At 31.2% G+C, this 17,602-nt stretch overlaps 1 protein-coding gene and 1 long non-coding RNA gene across 51 annotated transcripts in view; one reads left to right on the top strand and one right to left on the bottom strand.

The window, feature by feature from the left end:
* The window catches only part of LOC656007 (zinc finger protein OZF), a 129,583-nt gene extending 115,582 nt beyond the window's left edge, over positions 1-14,001 (bottom strand). For 25 of the 50 annotated variants that reach the window (XR_010336333.1, XR_010336332.1, XM_015978637.2 and 22 more), the window contains exons 1-3: positions 13,769-14,000; positions 10,133-10,573; positions 9,963-10,078 (exon numbers count right to left, since the gene is read on the bottom strand). Coding sequence is in view for 48 of the 50 variants with exons in the window: in XM_015978637.2 (XP_015834123.2) it covers positions 9,963-10,078; positions 10,133-10,573; positions 13,769-13,903 (692 nt within the window). In the remaining 2 variants the exon portion in view is untranslated. Of the gene's footprint in view, positions 1-720; positions 1,666-2,914; positions 3,808-9,962; positions 10,079-10,132; positions 10,574-13,768 lie in introns of those variants that run through there. The other 25 variants (XM_015978676.2, XM_015978670.2, XM_015978671.2 and 22 more) reach the window with 4 other exon arrangements.
* Positions 12,868-13,922, top strand: LOC107397689 (uncharacterized). Its single transcript, XR_001574745.2, has 2 exons — positions 12,868-12,950; positions 13,015-13,922. It is a non-coding gene; the product is annotated as an uncharacterized LOC107397689 (long non-coding RNA).
* Positions 14,002-17,602: the final 3,601 nt, after the last annotated feature.

Here is a 17,602-nt window from a genome sequence, read left to right on the forward strand (position 1 = left end):
CAATTATAAACTGGCTCAGATATGAAATACAATATTTAAAAGTTATGCTTAAATTTGAAAAAAAAACTCAAGCAATCAAAACAAAAAACACCTTTCTTACGAATATTTTTGTCGAATAACATGCTAGAAAGTAAGAAAACTAAAAAAATTATTGCGATCTTTTTCTTTTTAAAACAAACTTTATTTTCTTTTATTTCTTCTAAATCTTCTCAGTAGGAATACTTAGTAAGCATTAAGAATTGACTTAGGTATAATACAATAAACTAGCCGTAAGTAGGGTTCTTAAGAGTATACTCCTTTAGAAAAATAATGTAAATGTAAATGGAGTCAACCAAAAATTAAAAAAAAAAATAACAAGATAAAAACAAAAAGGAGTTTCTACTCTACGGTCAATTCCCTCGTTTATTTTAGTTTTGTAAAAATAACTAACTCATCGAGTTTACTATACAGGTGGCCCAGCTCAACTCCCCTCTTCTGTAGCTATGTTATAAGTAAAGTTGGACTTTTGGTATTTTGTAGACTGTATTTATACTCTAGGGCGTATTTCAGGAAAATATTTTTGAATATACAGAGTGCCCCAAAAAAAAATATGACATCTTAATGATAATTTTTAATGGTATGCTATTATTTTTTAGTGCTCCTTAGAATGCCTTTCTAGCTTCTTACATGTTCATAAGGTTTTTTTAATAGTTTTTTGCTTATTTCAAAATAAAACACAACTTCTAGTTATGTATTTATTCAAAACAGGAACACAATTGGAATTATTTCATCAGAACAGAATGTGTCTTAATATGATCCTTAAGAGAGCTCTTACTAACAAAAGCTTTAAAACAAACATCACAGTAGTAGCTTTCCTCTTTGTGAACCGACTTAATATGAATATTAAGCGAACTTCTTTGCGTAAAGGTTTTACTGCACAGTTCACACATAAACGGTTTTTCTTTAGTATGAACCCTGAGATGATCCTGTAGGGAGGTTTTTTGTACAAATCCTTTTTCACAAATATTACAAACGTAGGATTTTACGCCGGTGTGAAGCTTCTTATGCCGAGTCAAATGACATTGAGAAGAGAATTCCTTTCCACAGACGTCACAAAAATACCGCTTTCCCTTATGATCCACATTGACATGATGGTCCAGCGATTTGCGATTTGTGAAGCGTTTGTCACAGAGCTTACAACCAAGTAGTTTGCCTTCATGAAGACCCACATGGGTCTTGTAAGCACTTTTTTTGATGAAAACCTTTTGGCAATAGCGACAGCTAAAATCAACGGCGTGGTTGTTGTCCCAGTGTGCCTGGAAACTAGTTTCTTTGCTAAAAATTCGACCACAGCACACTAGACCAGGACAGGTCGCGTGACGTTTTTGGTGTCTGACGTATTCTCTTCGGTTTGAAATGTATCGCTCACACAAATCGCAATATAACTGTTCTCTCTTGGGATGCGTTGTATAGTGTTGTTCAAGAGTATCACCATCGATAAACCTACATTCGCAAATATTGCACTTGTATCTCTTCGCCTTATGGTCACTGTTGTAATGAGATTGAAATTTGATTCTCGTCTTAAAAATTATATTGCACGGTTTACACTTGTAGAGTGTCACAGAAACTTCTTTTTTCGTTGAAGAAACTTCTAAATACAAAGTCTTGCTGGCTGGACCCGCATCCCTGCAATTAATTCCACTCTCAGAATGCAAGGTAACACAACTAACCCTACATAATTATTTCGAGGTGATTCCAAAAAAATGTTTAAAATAAAAAATGTAATTAATAAAACGTCACAATCATTCGTCTTTAGCACAATGAGCCCTCACAATGTTTGTTGAGTAAACTTTTGTTAAAGAAATCTGTATTACAAATGACACAAATATAATTTTTCTCATTTGCATGAACTCCTTTACATGCGTAGGAAGAGCCCCTCTCTGTGTAAAGGCTTTATCGCAGATGAAACAAACATAAGGCTTTTCTCTTGTATGAACCCTCTTATGCATTAGTAATAAGTACTTCCTTCCAAAACATCTGTTGCAAGTCTTGCAAGCAAAAGGCTTCTTTCCTGTGTGAGTTTTAATGTGTTCTTCAAAATTTGACTTGGATCGCGATTCTTTACCATATATATCACAAAGTAACCGTTTAACCTTATGAACCACTTCAATAAGTTCAAAGAGTCAGCACTTCTGCACCTAACGCCCCAAAGCAATTTTACGTGTTTGGTGCAAGTAGACCTAACTGAAAAAACCTTCCCACACGTCTCAGAAGTAAACAAAGTGCTGTGGTTACTTTCTACATGTTTTTGGAGACTGAATTTAGTTTTAAACAAGTGGCCACATGACAAATCCGTTATGTCTTTTATGATCTCTCACTTGAATTCTAGTTTGTATTTCGTGCTTGTATACGTCGCAAGGACGTTTCTCAGCCTCTGGATGAACAGCTAATTGAATTTTATGAGCAGAAGTGTTTTTAGACCGACGACGGCATTAGGAACAAGTGCGGTACCGAATGTAGTGCGTCTGAAAGTCTTTCTTTCTTTTAGAAGATACATCATACGGTTTACGGTAAAAAGATCATTACGTAACTCTTGATTTCGAGAAGATAACTCCACACCTAAATCTTCTATCACAGAAATAGGGGTCAGTTTTGCGAAATGGGACTAGACCAAAATTTTTAACACAATCCCCAAAAACAAAATTTATCCTCTTCGCCATGACTTAACTTCTAACGAATACTAGGTAAAATTTTGTAAAAAACCATCTTGTAAACTCTTCTCATGTCTACACTAAGAGCCTTAGTGTGCAAAAGCTCTTGTCTATAATTATTCTTTAGACGAAGAAAGGTGTCCCTTGATTTGTCTTTGCGTGAAATAGATCCTAGCGGAGGGAAAGTAGGAAAATTTGTTGGTCTGTGAAATCCAAAAGCAGCAGCTTCATAAACATTTATTCAATCTACTTTACATTCTTATTAGTGTGCAGTCTGAGATGGGTTTGCAGTAAAGCATTGCTAACAAATCTCTTAGAACAAATAACACAAGCGAACGGTTTCTCTCCCTCGTGCACGGATCGAATATGCAGCGTCAAGGGAGTCCTCTGCGAGTACTTCTTTTCGCAATAGGGACAAGCGTGAGGTTTTTCCTTCGTGTGAACCCTCACATGGTCGGTCAAGTGTTGTTTCTTCGCAAACCTTTTCTCACAATATGGACAGGGGAACGGTTTTTCCCCCGTGTGAATCAGCGTATGGTCTCGCAAACTAGCAGCAGAAGTCAAAGACTTGCCGCAAATATCGCAAAGGTGTCGTTCTCCTTGATGCAATTTCTTCACGTGTTTCCTCAAACTGTTCGGAGTTTTGAAAAATTTCTGGCAAAACTCGCATCGGGATTGCGCCACGTCGATGTGGGTTTTCATGTGCCGGTTGAGGATTAAAATACTCTTGTAGGTTTTTTGGCAAATGGTGCAGGGGAACTGGAGGCCCTTGTGTGTGTCGAGGTGTTCTTTGTAGGAGGAAGCACTGCGGAATTGTCGGTTGCAGTGGGGGCACGTTTTGGGGTCTATGGTTCGGTGTTTTCTGTTGTGATAAATGAGTTGGTGGTAGGTCTTGACGTAGATTCCGCAGACTTTGCAATGGTAGGTTTTTTCGGGGGAATGTACGACGCTGTGTAGTTTAAGGAGGTAGCGCTCTTTGAACGTTTTGCCACAAGTTGTGCACTGATAACGATCGGGTGTGTGAAACTTGCGCCGATGCCATTTTATCATTTTAGAGTTTTCGAATTTCACATTGCATAACTTGCATCTGACCTTTGATGAGCGGTCGTTTTGTGATCTGGAAAGACAGCAGAAATGAAGACTTGTTCTCCTTTTGTAACGTGTCTTCCTATTACACTAACAGTAAGATAAATAGATGGAATCATCTTATCAAAAATTTGCAGGTGTGAAAGGAACAAGTATTTCTTTTGAGATAATAAAATTACACTCGAATAGGAAATATGGAATAGAATATGAACTGTAGATTTGCTAGCATCAACTGCCAAACTTATGCTCTTTAAATTTAATTTACGCCAAATAAAGGAAATAAAAGTGAACATCGGAATTTGTACTCTGTTAAAATTTCTCTCGCAAAATGGTGACATGACTGTCTGTTAAGAAACTAAAAAAATAAAAAAAAATTTCTTCAGTCTAATTTACAAAATCTCTTCTCCATATCTCTAATGAAAGAAATGGGTTTGTTTTAAACGTCTAGATGTAATGTAAATGTTAGAAAAAATTTGTTTATGAAAACCATCTTCAAAGCAACATTTAGAAATACTGAAGACCTTTATGAATATAAGAAATAAAAATAAATAAATAAATAACTAAATGTTCCATTATTACACGTGAACCTCATAGTTCGTGTAACAAAATATGTGTTTTGTTTTCATTCTAACTATTGTTTCTACAAAGTTTTAAGTGGCTTTATAGTACTAATCTGAGCGACCCACAAACTTGATTTTTAAATTTTCTAAAATCTGAATATTTTATGTGTTTATACAATTATAAAAAAAACATTGTAGCACAAGTGACAACGGGAAAGCTTCGTAATTTGATCCATTACTTTAAACTTAATGCACTTTTATACAGTTTTCACAAATTCAAAAAATTCCAAAAATTCGCGGTTCATCATCTGTTTTTACATCGACTAAGGTGTGATTAATTATTCACGAAGGCAGACAAGCTTATTTTTTGATAGATTTATTGTCTACGTTTCGCCATCTTCTTGGGGCTTCTGCAACCATTTTGTTCAAAATAATTTTTCAGTTAATTACGAGTAAAAAAACTATTCCGGCTTTAATAAAATATTTGTAGGGAAAAACTCATACTAATAAAAGTTTGAAATAATACAGAGAAATTTAAGAAAGAAGTTAAATTCAAGGCAGTAAATAAAACCAAAAAAACGTCTGATGCATCATTTTATTTCTTAATAAACACTAATACAAATAAGTGTCATGAGCGATTAACTTGACATTTGTATTATAATCAGAAGTAAACTCATCTGAAATTTTTATCACTGATAAACGCATAAATTTTGTGCCTTTGTAAGTTTGAAATAAAATCGCCTTTTGTCTCTTTTCGTTATTTAATAGCACAAAGTAATATCGAATTCCTCAAACTTTTTTAATCATCCTGTAGATTGAAGCGTGAAGTGTCTAATTACGTCTCATTTTGTCAGCATTATTCTTTATGCAAAAATAAATATTTGTGACCTATTTGACCTTAAAAATAGTGCAGTTATGTCTTTGTGCAGTTTGGGAATAAAAATGGCATTGTTGGCTACAAAAAAAGACTTTGAAATCAATTAACATATTTTGTTTTATTGGCATTACATTTTTCTGTAAGAAGTAGTAGAGCCTCTAATGAAATCTCATTTTGTCAGCATAATTCTCCTGCACTGAAATAAAACAACATGAGATCGAAAAAGAACTGAATTAGAGCAGGCCGTGCCTGAGGAATTTTAGCCACATGTCAAGAATTAACAGATCAGAGAATCTAGACACCTCCTTAATCTCCTCCACTGTTTTTGCAACATGGTGTCTTGAAAATAAATATGAGTAAGTTACACTTGCCTTTCAGAACTTGCTATAATTCAGAATACTTTTGATCTCGTGGTATTTGTGGACAACTTCACCTTAAAAATAGTGCAGTTTGTGATTGCAGTATGACAATAAAAATGGCATTGAGTTGGCAACAAGTTTATTATCGAGTTTATTTTATACTTAGTGGAAATTATGATGCAGTAGGGTCTTATAATTTCGAAGCCAAAACAGTTGTCTTGATAGCTCAATACTGTTTAACAAAAAAAAACACAATAAATTTAATGTCTAATTGCTGATAATTTCCTAATAATTGTATCAATTTGCAACTTTGCAACTATTCTGATATTTTTTTGACTTTGATTTAAACTATTTTCGAGTAAATTATTAGCTTCACTCGCAAGAAAATACAAGATATTCCCATCTCAAACTCTAAAACTGTATGAAAAGTCGTAGCTTAATATTAGATTTGTAGAATGACGGAATGACGATGAAGGAATCCAACGTGGCTTGAAGTTTGAAGTCATGCATAGTTGCTAAAGGTGAATGTTGTCCTAGAGTGCCGGTCTGACCTATGAAGCCACGAATCCACTTTTTTTTTACATGCGCAACAAAAATATGGCTCATTTAGTCATTTTAAAACACGCATGCTTAATCAATTTAAATATAATTTGACTTCTGCCTCCTTAAAATTAAATATTTCTCATAATGAACCCTTTAATAATGCTTCAGAACGTAAGCAGGTATAATTATCTCGGGGAAGCATTTTATACTAAATCGATTTAAAATTAAATGAGATCCGGTTTCACCAACTTTGGTTAATTTAAGAAAAGTTAAAAACAATCGGTATTATGATGACATCAATCGTTTATGCAGATTTATTCTATTACTAAATTTAACTTTCGCTGGTGAAACCACACCTGAATCGATTGAAAAAATAGAAAAAAACAAAAAATGCATGAAACTGAATGATTTCGTTTTTTCCTCGGCAACCATTTAGCTCTTTTGCTGCTAATGAATTATGAATTACGATGTTGGATTTAATGTTGTAGGTGGTGCTGAATTTGTGTCTGTTAAATTTAAAGAAAGCGAAATAACGAAATTAAAATTTAAATGAGAATTAAACTAAATCGAACTAAGTTGCCATTTAAAATGCATTGACAAATGTAAATGTCAAAATGAATCTAATTTTAATAGCGATTAAAATGTTCTGTTAACCGGCCCTTAATGCTTTAGACGCTGTAAGAAGCTGATGATTTTTTAATATTTATCTGTTTAATTAATGTTACAAGATTTACAGTTTCGTTAACTAACTTCAAGAATACATGAAGTAAATGAACAAAAACTTATGTCATAGGAACGTTAACCCTTTAAACCGTTATCTCCCTACCATTTTATCAAAATCAAGACTATTTCGTCCTTAGCAAAATAACTAGCTATTCAGCACAGTCCAAAAACCTTTAGAACTTGACCTAAGAATAATACTCATTTTGATAGAAATAAGCGATTACTATTCCTCGTTTTTTAAATAAAAAAAATAAATCTTGAAGCTAAGCTTTAATTGAATTATTTTATAATTTGGATGACATTTAATCGCAAACACTCGTACATTTTGAATATGTTTTTAAGTTCTACCTCAATTTACACTGCACGCCCATTGGCGGATAACATTTACTACTGCACTTTTTAAAATAATTAAAAATCTTTGTTTCAAATTAGTTTTGCAATCACGAAGTGATACCGTTAGTGTTAGTACTTTTGTGGCAATTTGCAACACATGCACCATACTTGATAAAAACTTGACCTACAAATACAAGATTGTTAACTGGAAATGTTGTATTTGAATATAGCAAACGATCCATTCGGAATTACGGTTATGCTGTAGCTTGTATAAGAGAATCTATCGCGTGCGTTTAACTTATTATTTTTTAATTAGATTATTAACGGTTGCAACCTGTTTAGAAATATACCACAGCAACTGTGAACATAATGACCATCAAGTTAGCAAGTTTTTTTCCTCTTAATTTTAACTAATATTTCATAATATTACTTTTATTCAGATAAAAGCTTTTAAACAAAACCTGACCGAAAAATAAAATCGAAAAAGTTTGAAATTTTGTCACGCAATCATTAAAAAAAGGGATCAAAAAGATGGATTATAAAATCAAACAAAAAAAAACAGTATTTAGTTATTGGTAATAAGTAACCTCAGAATGCTTAAAACTCTGATGACGGTTCTTTCTTCTAAATAATAATAAAAAAAATTGACAATAAATCCTACGAAAAAATGGCAAAAAAAACAAGCTTATAAATATTAACCAAGTTACTCCAGTTGCTCTGGCATATTTTGTAGAAAAAATATTGCACTTACCTATTTATTACGCTCATCTGCTTATCCTGTCTTTTTTGCTTGACTACTCTTTTTAATGCCTTATGCATTCTCTTTTTTTAACAAAATTAAATAATTAGAGACAGATTTCAAGGTATTTATTATTGTCAAAAGCCTCGTAACTTTACAACTCTCAAATAGAAGTGGACCCAAAAAAGCCTGTGAACTCTTCATCCCTCGATAGCCCTTGGTTCCTGGAAATATGGAGAGTCGATTCGAAAGCGATCCCCGTCTTCATGTTCAAAAAGCTAAGTACTAGCAGGAAGCGTCTTTTTTTTCATTTTTATTATTATTCTTACACTACACGAATCAACAATACAACACATACGTTTATTTTATTACTTACACAAAAAATAAACGCCTTATAACTAATAATTCACAAAAAAAACAAATGGTTAAACTATGCACCACCAATTTTGTAGCTTACCACAGAAATTACCTACAACCGCTGCACCGTAAAAGACCAACCTAAATCACTTTGAGTTAGTTAACCTTAGAAATTTTAAATCTGACGCAAAATGATTTTAAAATATGACACATCAGAGAATACTCTCCCCCAGATCACACTTGCAACAACTGTTTTACACCCAAACACAATTATCCTTTGATACACTCCCACATACATAGGCATACTAGTTGGGTACCCACAAACACAAACTACAACGCACATGCATTTACAACAAACTATAACTAAATAAAAATAAAAATTAGTCACTTACCGAATAAAATTACACAATTTTTTCAATCACAAGTTAACTTACTGCAATTAAAAATGAATTAAATATTAGTGACATTATTTCAATGTGAGAAAAAAAGCAATAATTAAGTTCACTGACACTGGTATTAAAAACAAAACAATATCAAAATCTTACACTAAATTTCATTTCCAATCATATAATCGGAAAACTAAAAAATAGCTTCCTTGGTAAGCTTAATTGGAAATTAAATTTAGGGAAAAAATTATGATTTTGTTTTGATAGTAAGATGTAAATCACAAACTTGATAATTTACATTTCATAAATCCATAAATTAGATTTAAAAATTTAAATCTTCCAACCAAAAACCTTGGAAAACAAAAATCAATACTACACACACTTATTTAATTGGAAAAAAAACAGAGTTCACCTCAAAAGAGATCAACTCCAGAACCAGTAAACAAAAAGAAACTAAATAATCACTTGTAAAATGATCGAATGCAAACGCAGTCGATTAAAAAAAATTACAACAAAGAAAAATGAAAGATAAAGTAAAGTTCATCCCAAACGAGAGAACTCCAAAACCAGTAAACCAAAATATCGTAATTACTAGTAAAAAAAATCGGCTGCAAACGCAGGCGATTAAAAAATTCCCAGTACAAAACAGTGAAAGAAACAAAAGTTTCGTTCACAAATTAGAACCAAATAAAAAATATCGAAGGCACATCGACTGAAAAAACAACACCAACAATAAAATTGAAAGAAACAAATATTTCCTTCAAAAACAAAACACCAACAACAAAATTGAAAGAAACAAATGTTTCCTTCAAAAAACAAACAAAACAATGTCTTGACAACAAAATGTTGACAAAATAACAAGATATGCAAACAATTAAAGATACGGGCATTCCGTATCGACATTTCAAATGACCACAATACTTAAAACTAATGCACAACAAAAAAATCTTAAAAAGTTTCTCGAAACAACAAAAATTACAGTGAAAAATAAACTATTCTGAAAGAAAATAACATAAGTATATACTTTTTAAAATTTCTTGCTTGCACATGGGCGCATATGGATGTCAAAGAACTAAAAAAAATGCTGATTTAACGACTGGTTCAACCAAAAATTTTGCCCACTTACCTTGAAAACAAAACAGCCAGAAATAACCGCTCGTGCCGAAGTCCCACGACGATAAAATTACAAATGATCAAATAAATAAAAAGCAAAAATCACGTAGAAAAAAACAAAGCAGTAATCAAACCAGTCAATTTCGGACATCCATATGCAAAAAAATTCATTTTGAAAAGATAAAAAAGTACTCACGGTGCTTCGACGGTCGTCTTATTCACCCCTGAAGGGCCAGGTTGATCATCGGCACTAGTCGAAGGTGCTTCAACATATTCAGGTTGGTCTATTTCATCACTATCTTCGTCTTCCGCCTAAACAAACACAGTTAAAATAAAAAAATAACACAAAAAAACACAAAGACAAACCTTCGTTATTTGCATGGCAGCATCAAGATCATCTTCATCAGTCTCAACAGAAGCTTTATTCAAAGCAGCGGCACGTTTCGCCTTCTTTGGTGCAGGTTCATCAGTCATTAACCCCACATTTGACTCGGAAGGCTCCCCGAATTCGAATTCTTGGGAATAAGGCAACTTTTGTTGTTGCATTATGTAACTATGTGTGTCTAGACCCAAATCATCTCGTGAATCGGTTGGTTCAAAAGTTTCTTGTTTAATTGTAACTTCAGGTTTTGTACTAGCTAGAGGGTCTTTTACCGCTGACTGAGAACAACTTAGACCGGCTTGATTGAGCCATTTTAATAACTGTTTTTCGGAATCTACACTCGTGTTCCGGAAAGTATAGAGCATATCTAATTTACAGGAACATCCATCACAGATTTTTTTGGGCAGGCTGTCATCGCGAGAAACCTGTAACAAAATAAAACTTTAAATAAAATATTTATCACTCTATTAATATTATTAAAAATTATTTTTTGTGTTTTAATTAGAAATTCAAAATCTGCTTTCTCCATTGCTTAAAAGATCTCTAGACGCTTCGAAAATCGCAATTTTTTACCTCAAAGTTAAAGTGTTTAAAAAAAATACTGAACTTTGTAGGGTTTGATTGTTGGCAAAAGAATTTTTTGTTTTATAATCCATTTTTATATTCTCTATTCAAATAGCATACGACTTTTCTAATAAATATAATACGATTAATTCATTTTTTGTGTTCCTTGTAACTTACTCATTTAAATTTCGAGCTCTTCTTGATCTTTTAATATTAAAAAAATTGTTTAAGTTCAATTAATTTATTTTCCTTTTGTAACACCATAAAAATGGAAAAATGTAATAGACTTTCTGGTCGAAATTTCTCAAAGCGAGACATCACTCGAAATGTGACGTTATTTAAAACGAGAAGTGTCGAAAAATTGATGAGAAATTGATGAAAAATGAACATGTTTTCTTGTTATCTAAAAACTTTGTAAGTATGAATTTTTTATAAAACTTGAAACTAAACAAAGAGACCACGGGTTGAAGAGTTCTTCCATTTGGTCTACGATTTATTTATCTTAGTCTGTATTTTTTATTTAGCTAACTTAGTTAATTAAGGATTAAGTTTAAGATTAAAAGATTAATTAAGTTGCTTATTAAACTAATAACGCATCTGTAAACCCAACGATAGAACGTATTGAAGTATTTTTTTGTTTTATTAAATAACTTCGAACTGGTTTACAGAAAGAAAATTAAAATTGGATCTGAATAAAAATAATTTCGAAATAAGATGTCATTTATCTTGCACTCACAAAAGTTAATCACGAAATGAAGTTTAATTAGGCCGTCCCAAAAAATGACAACAATATAAATATAAAAAAAAATATAGGAAGATATTTTAAGTATTTATTTCAGTTAGTTTTGTTAGAAAAGTACCTAAGTAACAAAATTGGCAATTTAACCAAGACTGCATAAAATTTATTTAAAAATAAATGTTGATAATTAATTAAATAAACATGATTTTATTTTACATTAAATTAACCATTTTATTAAATTAAAAAAAACACATTTAGAAATTTCTAAAAAATCCATGTGAATTCCACTTAAGAATAAAAGGCAAGAAATCAAAAATCAGATCAAGCGAATTATTTATTATTTTTAAATTGTCATCACATTTTAATTAATTTTTATTTGGACTTGTAATTTAAACAAAAATTATTCAGTAATAAGCGTTGATGATTAATAATTCCATTAAATTTAGAAGTGATTTCTAAAAAAAATCTAGATTACACTGAGAAAAAAATCATCCAAGCGGTTAATTTTTAATTTTTTAAATTGTCATCAAACACTAATCAATTAAATAAAAAAATAAAACAAGTGAAGATATTTAAAGAATTTATATTTTAAGAGTTGTTATTTTCAGAAAAATACGTAAGTATTAAAAATTGTAATTTAAACAAGATTGAATAAACAATAAATATTGATGATTAATAAAATAAACATGATTTTACTTTGCAGAAAACATTTTTTAATTTTTAAGTTTTAGAGATTTCCAAAAAATTCCTGGGGATTCAGTACGACTTAAAAAAAAAACGAAAAATAAAAAAAAATAAGGTTCAGGCAATTTTTTTGCCATCAAATTTTAATTAACTTTTATTTGGGCCTGAAGACCAAAGACACCTTCATACAAGCAGCAACAAATTTTTCGCTTTACAAAAATTAATTTACGGAAAATATAAAATACCAACCATTTAGGTAACAAATAATAATAATAATTATGATAATTTTTAAAAATACTTGAAGTAACGGATCAATTGTCATTTTTTTCTTTTGCACATTCAAGATCTAAATTTTCTTGAGGCCAAAAGAGCTCTGAAAGCTTAACATATCTCAATTCTTTCTTATTCCATTACACACCAAATTTATCGATTACACAAACTTTAATTTCAAGTTGTTTCTATGTAGAATTTAAATAAAAAACAGAAAAAAATCCATGTTGTACACAATTTTAAACCAATTAAATTTGAAATAGAACTCTCACGATTGATCATGAAATAAAGGTCAGTTTAAATGTTAGATGTTATTTGTATTTGAATCGAATTAAATAAATTCAGACTACGTATTGGCGGGAAAATGCAGTCCAGGACAAAAAACACGAGAACGGAAACGTTACGAAATAGTTTTTTGGGTAAATCGTGTCGTTTTTCAAGGAGTGGTGGCGATAATGAGTCAGTCGAAGCCTGGCTTAGGCACGGGCGTAAATACGGTGTAATTATTTCAAATAATTCGATAAAGTGCTCAACATTATTACCTGGTAATTCACATACAACATTGATTTTTTCAATTTCTAGGTATTTTGCAAAATAATAGTTGACTAGCTTTTTCAGGTCAAAAATGACCTTGCTTCCGGTATACAGAATCCTGGAAAATTTTACCAACGCGTTTGGACTTTACGGCCGTTTTTATGACCTCCATAAAAGCCGAACCCTCGGTATTGAACCGGCAACTGTTATTTCAAAAACGCACATGCGCAAAAAAACGAAGTAAAAAGCTTTGGTGAAAAAAATTACAAAATAATGTGTGGTAAAATTTTATGGACAACCTGTACATTTAGGAAAATACCATCGAGTTACCTTAGGTCGTTGACATTATTTTTATCGACTGGGATTATGAAATAACCCGACCTAATTAAATTAATAGACAAACGATTATAAACTGTGTATAATTATTTAATTTTTGCTTTTTTATCTAATGGTGCCCCATTTTTCCGGTGGGTGTTACAAAACAATCGAAGGTCACCGATTTCCCCACCCACAACCACGCAAACACTCTGTATATTGATTTTTTCCAAAAACCGAAAATAATGCACTCAAAATTGCAGAAAAAACCACGAGTTACGAGTTTGAGTGCACGATTCGGCCAAAAAAACTGAACTAAAATTCTCCAAGGACGCGACGCATTTTCGGAAAAACCGGCGAAAAGCGCAAAACTTTCGCGAAAATGTGTCCAAGATGCGATAATTCGAAGGTCAGATCGTCAAAAAAGTTTGTAAACAGCCGTTGGATGTCAAAAAGGGGCTGTCGAATATCAAGAAACTTGCAAACAGCAAGATGGCGGAGCGACGCCACTTACCTTCACCGGCAGACAGGAGTTGATTTTGACGAAAGTCTGCTCCTTGGTGGCGTTTTCTTCGAAAATTGGAACATTTACTTGGTCCTTAACTAAACACAAACGGCACAGTTCGGAAATGTTTTCGATTGAACCCATTTTGCTGGGTCTTCGGACAGCCACACCAGCACACCACCATTCGCAGCTACAGCGTTCACGAGAATGAAGAGGGCGGAAGTGTGACGTCAGAGCGTGGCTTTGGCCGGGAAATGGCTGGAGGATGATGGGAACGCGCTGATTTTGAATTTGAAAAGTGGGGGGAAAAGATATTGGGCTAGAACACAATGGTTTGTGGAAAAGTTGTTCAAGTGTTCATAAAAACAGTAATTTGGAGCTGAAAAAATTACACTACAATAAATTATCCTCTTGAAGCTGTTCCAGTATTTGAAATTTTCGCATAATGACCACCACAAGAGTCTAAAGAACGACTTTTTAACAACAATAATTAAAAGAAAAAACCAATTTGTTGTTCTTATTCCCCAATCCATTCTTATCCTTATGACAAATTTTAAAAAATCCAGGGCAGGAAAAAAGCCTAATTATCGATAACGATTTTTTTAGGATAGAAGTACAGCAATAATTCCGTTTTATAATAAAATATGCCTTTAACAGCCTTTAGCGTCTTTCAAAGTGTTTGCTTTCCCCTTTTTTTCGAGATTTTGATCGAGTTTCGAAACCCTGATCGGTTATCTATGAATAACTCCAGAATTATCAACCACAACACACATAAACTTACTATGATGGTTGGAAAGAACCTATTATAAATTTTTTGAAAACTAACAATTTTTTTTAAAATTGCTAACAAATAATTCAAAACTATTGATAACCTACGAATTATTCATTTTACGTAATTTTTTATGCTGTTTTTTTTTAAATTAAATTTTTTGCCCAAAAAGGCCAATAACAATAACTATTAAAATGCAGTTTTTAAATGCTTTTAAAAAACTCGTAATAAATTTGTTTTGTTGAAAATAGAAATATTTGATACACTTTTTATTTTTCCTAAATTCCTAAATGAAATAAGTTTTAAACAATCTACAAGTTTTCGACAATCCCAATTTAGAATAACAAATTTTTTTAATTTTTATTAGTATTTAGTTTAAAATCAGTACGTAAATTTTTTCATTTTTATAGTCATTTTATTTTACATCTAAAGATTTTTTGTTTCTGAGGCTTCCAGTATTTTAGCTTTTGAATTTCTTAATTTCCCCAGTTTTTCTATTTTTTTTTAATATGTTGTTCTATAATGTTCTTAATTTGCAATTTATAACTCTTTCAGTCACATAGCTCTACAGAATTTTAATTTTACTCTTTTTTGGCTTACTTAAATTTCAGTTTTTAAGTTTTTTAGCTTTTCACTGTCTTTGAGTATTGTTTTTTTTTTATTCAGAATGTTATCTTCCAATTTATTAGTTTTTCTTTTCTCCAGTTCAATAGTTTTTTTATTATCTCAGTTTTGCAATCGCTTAGTTCTTCAAAAATTTTAGTTTCCCAGCGTTTAAGTTCCTTTGCCAGTAATTGAACTTTAATTTTTTGAAAATAAGCACTATACTCTAATATGATATTAAATTATTTTTGAATCTTATAAAATTCTTGTGTCATCCATAAGTTTGAAATAAAAAAATAATTTACGTAGAAGTGTCAAAATTGCAGTGTTCGCCAACTATTGTTAATTTTAATTAAATTTTTTTTTATTTGGTTTATTATAATTGTAATTATTTATTTTTCTAAACCGACAGTAAAGATTTTACTTAGTTGTGTAAACATTCTACTTTTCTAGGATTCTTAGTTTTTGAATAATAAATTAAAAAAAACGTGTGTTTTTGTAAAAAAAAACAAATTATTTTGAAAACCAAGTAGAATCGACTATTTTATTCGCACCAAAGACGAAATCCCGTTCTGTGGGAAAGACCAACCCCAAAAAGCCGGTTCACTGCTGTCTCATTTGTCCCAGGAATGAGTGATTGACCAATAAAAATATAAAAATCGCCTCCTACTTGTTTGTCTGGTGCACAAAAAATTGCAAGACGGTTGAAGCGTTTGTCATTGGATATTGGGGAGGGAGATTGCACTCCCAACTGTAAAACCGACCAATCATAAGGCGAGTAAAACTGAACAAAAAATTGGTCTTCGATTATTTTGTAAATGTCGGCCAAACCAGCTAGAATTTCGCTGTTTTCTCCTACACTTCGGCTCAAAAATTGTGAATAAATTGTGGATCTGTTTGTTTTTGATAAAGACTGGTTCTCGTAATTTTCGTGTACAAACTCAAACATTTCGCAAGTTTTTAGTAATTAAATTTACTTGGGCGTTTGAAATTTATGAGTTATATTTTTATTTAGACACTTTATTGATTTTTGAGAAGCACAAAAAAGTAAGTGTTTCAAGTAATTTACATTACATTATTTATTAGAGACAAGGTTTCCACAATAAAACCAAATTTAAAAAAATATAATGCTGCTTTTCCCCCAAAACTAATCTCTCGTCTTATTTTCCATTAAATGGACGACAGACCTCTGAATGTAATTTAATATTTTAATTATTTATTTATACCATCAAAAAGTATAATGTAATGTTCTTAAAAACGAAAAAAACTTGTTGTTGAACCTAATTTAATACTTTTTCAAGTCGATTTAAGAATTTATCTGAAAAACATGAGTTATTTTTAGCACCAATTCGGCAATTTTTCGATTTCTTTTGTGATGAAGTTTTGCGTTACTGGATGAAAAACATGCTAAAACAATATCAAATAGAAAAATTATGTTATTATCACTTTAACTTAGCAATTTCTCGCTTCGATTTAGCAAAATTTTATTTAAAAAAAAAACTACTAAAAATTTCGAAAAAAACACAAAAATAAACCATATCTAGTCTCAGTCTAATAATTTCACCATATCTCCAAGAACAGTTCTTATAACATTATGAAATTACATTATTATGTCTGTTTTCAAAGTAAACGAGATTTAATTATGACAATAAAACTGTTATATTTTCAACGTTTTGAATAAAATTTATGCGAGAAAAGAGCACAAAAATTCCCACACATTACCTGATTTATTTCCATTCCCAGAAATGCGAATATTTCTGGCTAAGCAGGTAAAAGACACCAAACCTTAGAAAATATCTCACTAATAAATGCAGGTAACAGGTTCGGTTTTCCCAGAAATAAATTGAAAAAGAATTAACAGTAATAAACATAATTGACAAGCTTTAGTTATCACATTTAAAAAATAAGAAAATCTGTCCCAAAAGTCACAAATAATAAAAAAATTCCATGATTATGTTGTTACTGAAAATTTGAAATAAGTCCAGACTAGCGCTGCAAGCATTCGATTCCAATTTTTCAATTAATACTTTCTAAAATACAATGGATAAAAAAGTATACAACTAGAAAAAATCAACTAAGTATATTAAAGTTATTTAAGATAATAAACTGTGATATTCTACGTCAACCTATTAGTTATAAGTACGCTCTTATTAATTTAGAATTGTAATTATTATTAAAATAAATCCCAAAACACTTGCCAAATATTTATTAATGCAGCGAGTTATAAAAGAAATTTTTTCGAATGATGCAATTAGAAAACAATCCAAGCCACGTTTTTTGGCATCATGACACCATAAAAGCAATAAAGACTATTTTGGAGTTGCACATTCCACAGCTAATAATAATATTCAGTCGCTCCACGTTCCCCAAAGTACAATTTTTATTCACTTTGTTTTAACTTCATCCTTATTAATTATTTTATTTTATTCATCAAAATATTTTTTAGGTTTTATTGAAATAAAAACACGTCA

The sequence above is a fragment of the Tribolium castaneum genome, chromosome 1 (genome assembly GCF_031307605.1).
Source record: "Tribolium castaneum strain GA2 chromosome 1, icTriCast1.1, whole genome shotgun sequence".
Classification (NCBI taxonomy): domain Eukaryota; kingdom Metazoa; phylum Arthropoda; class Insecta; order Coleoptera; family Tenebrionidae; genus Tribolium; species Tribolium castaneum.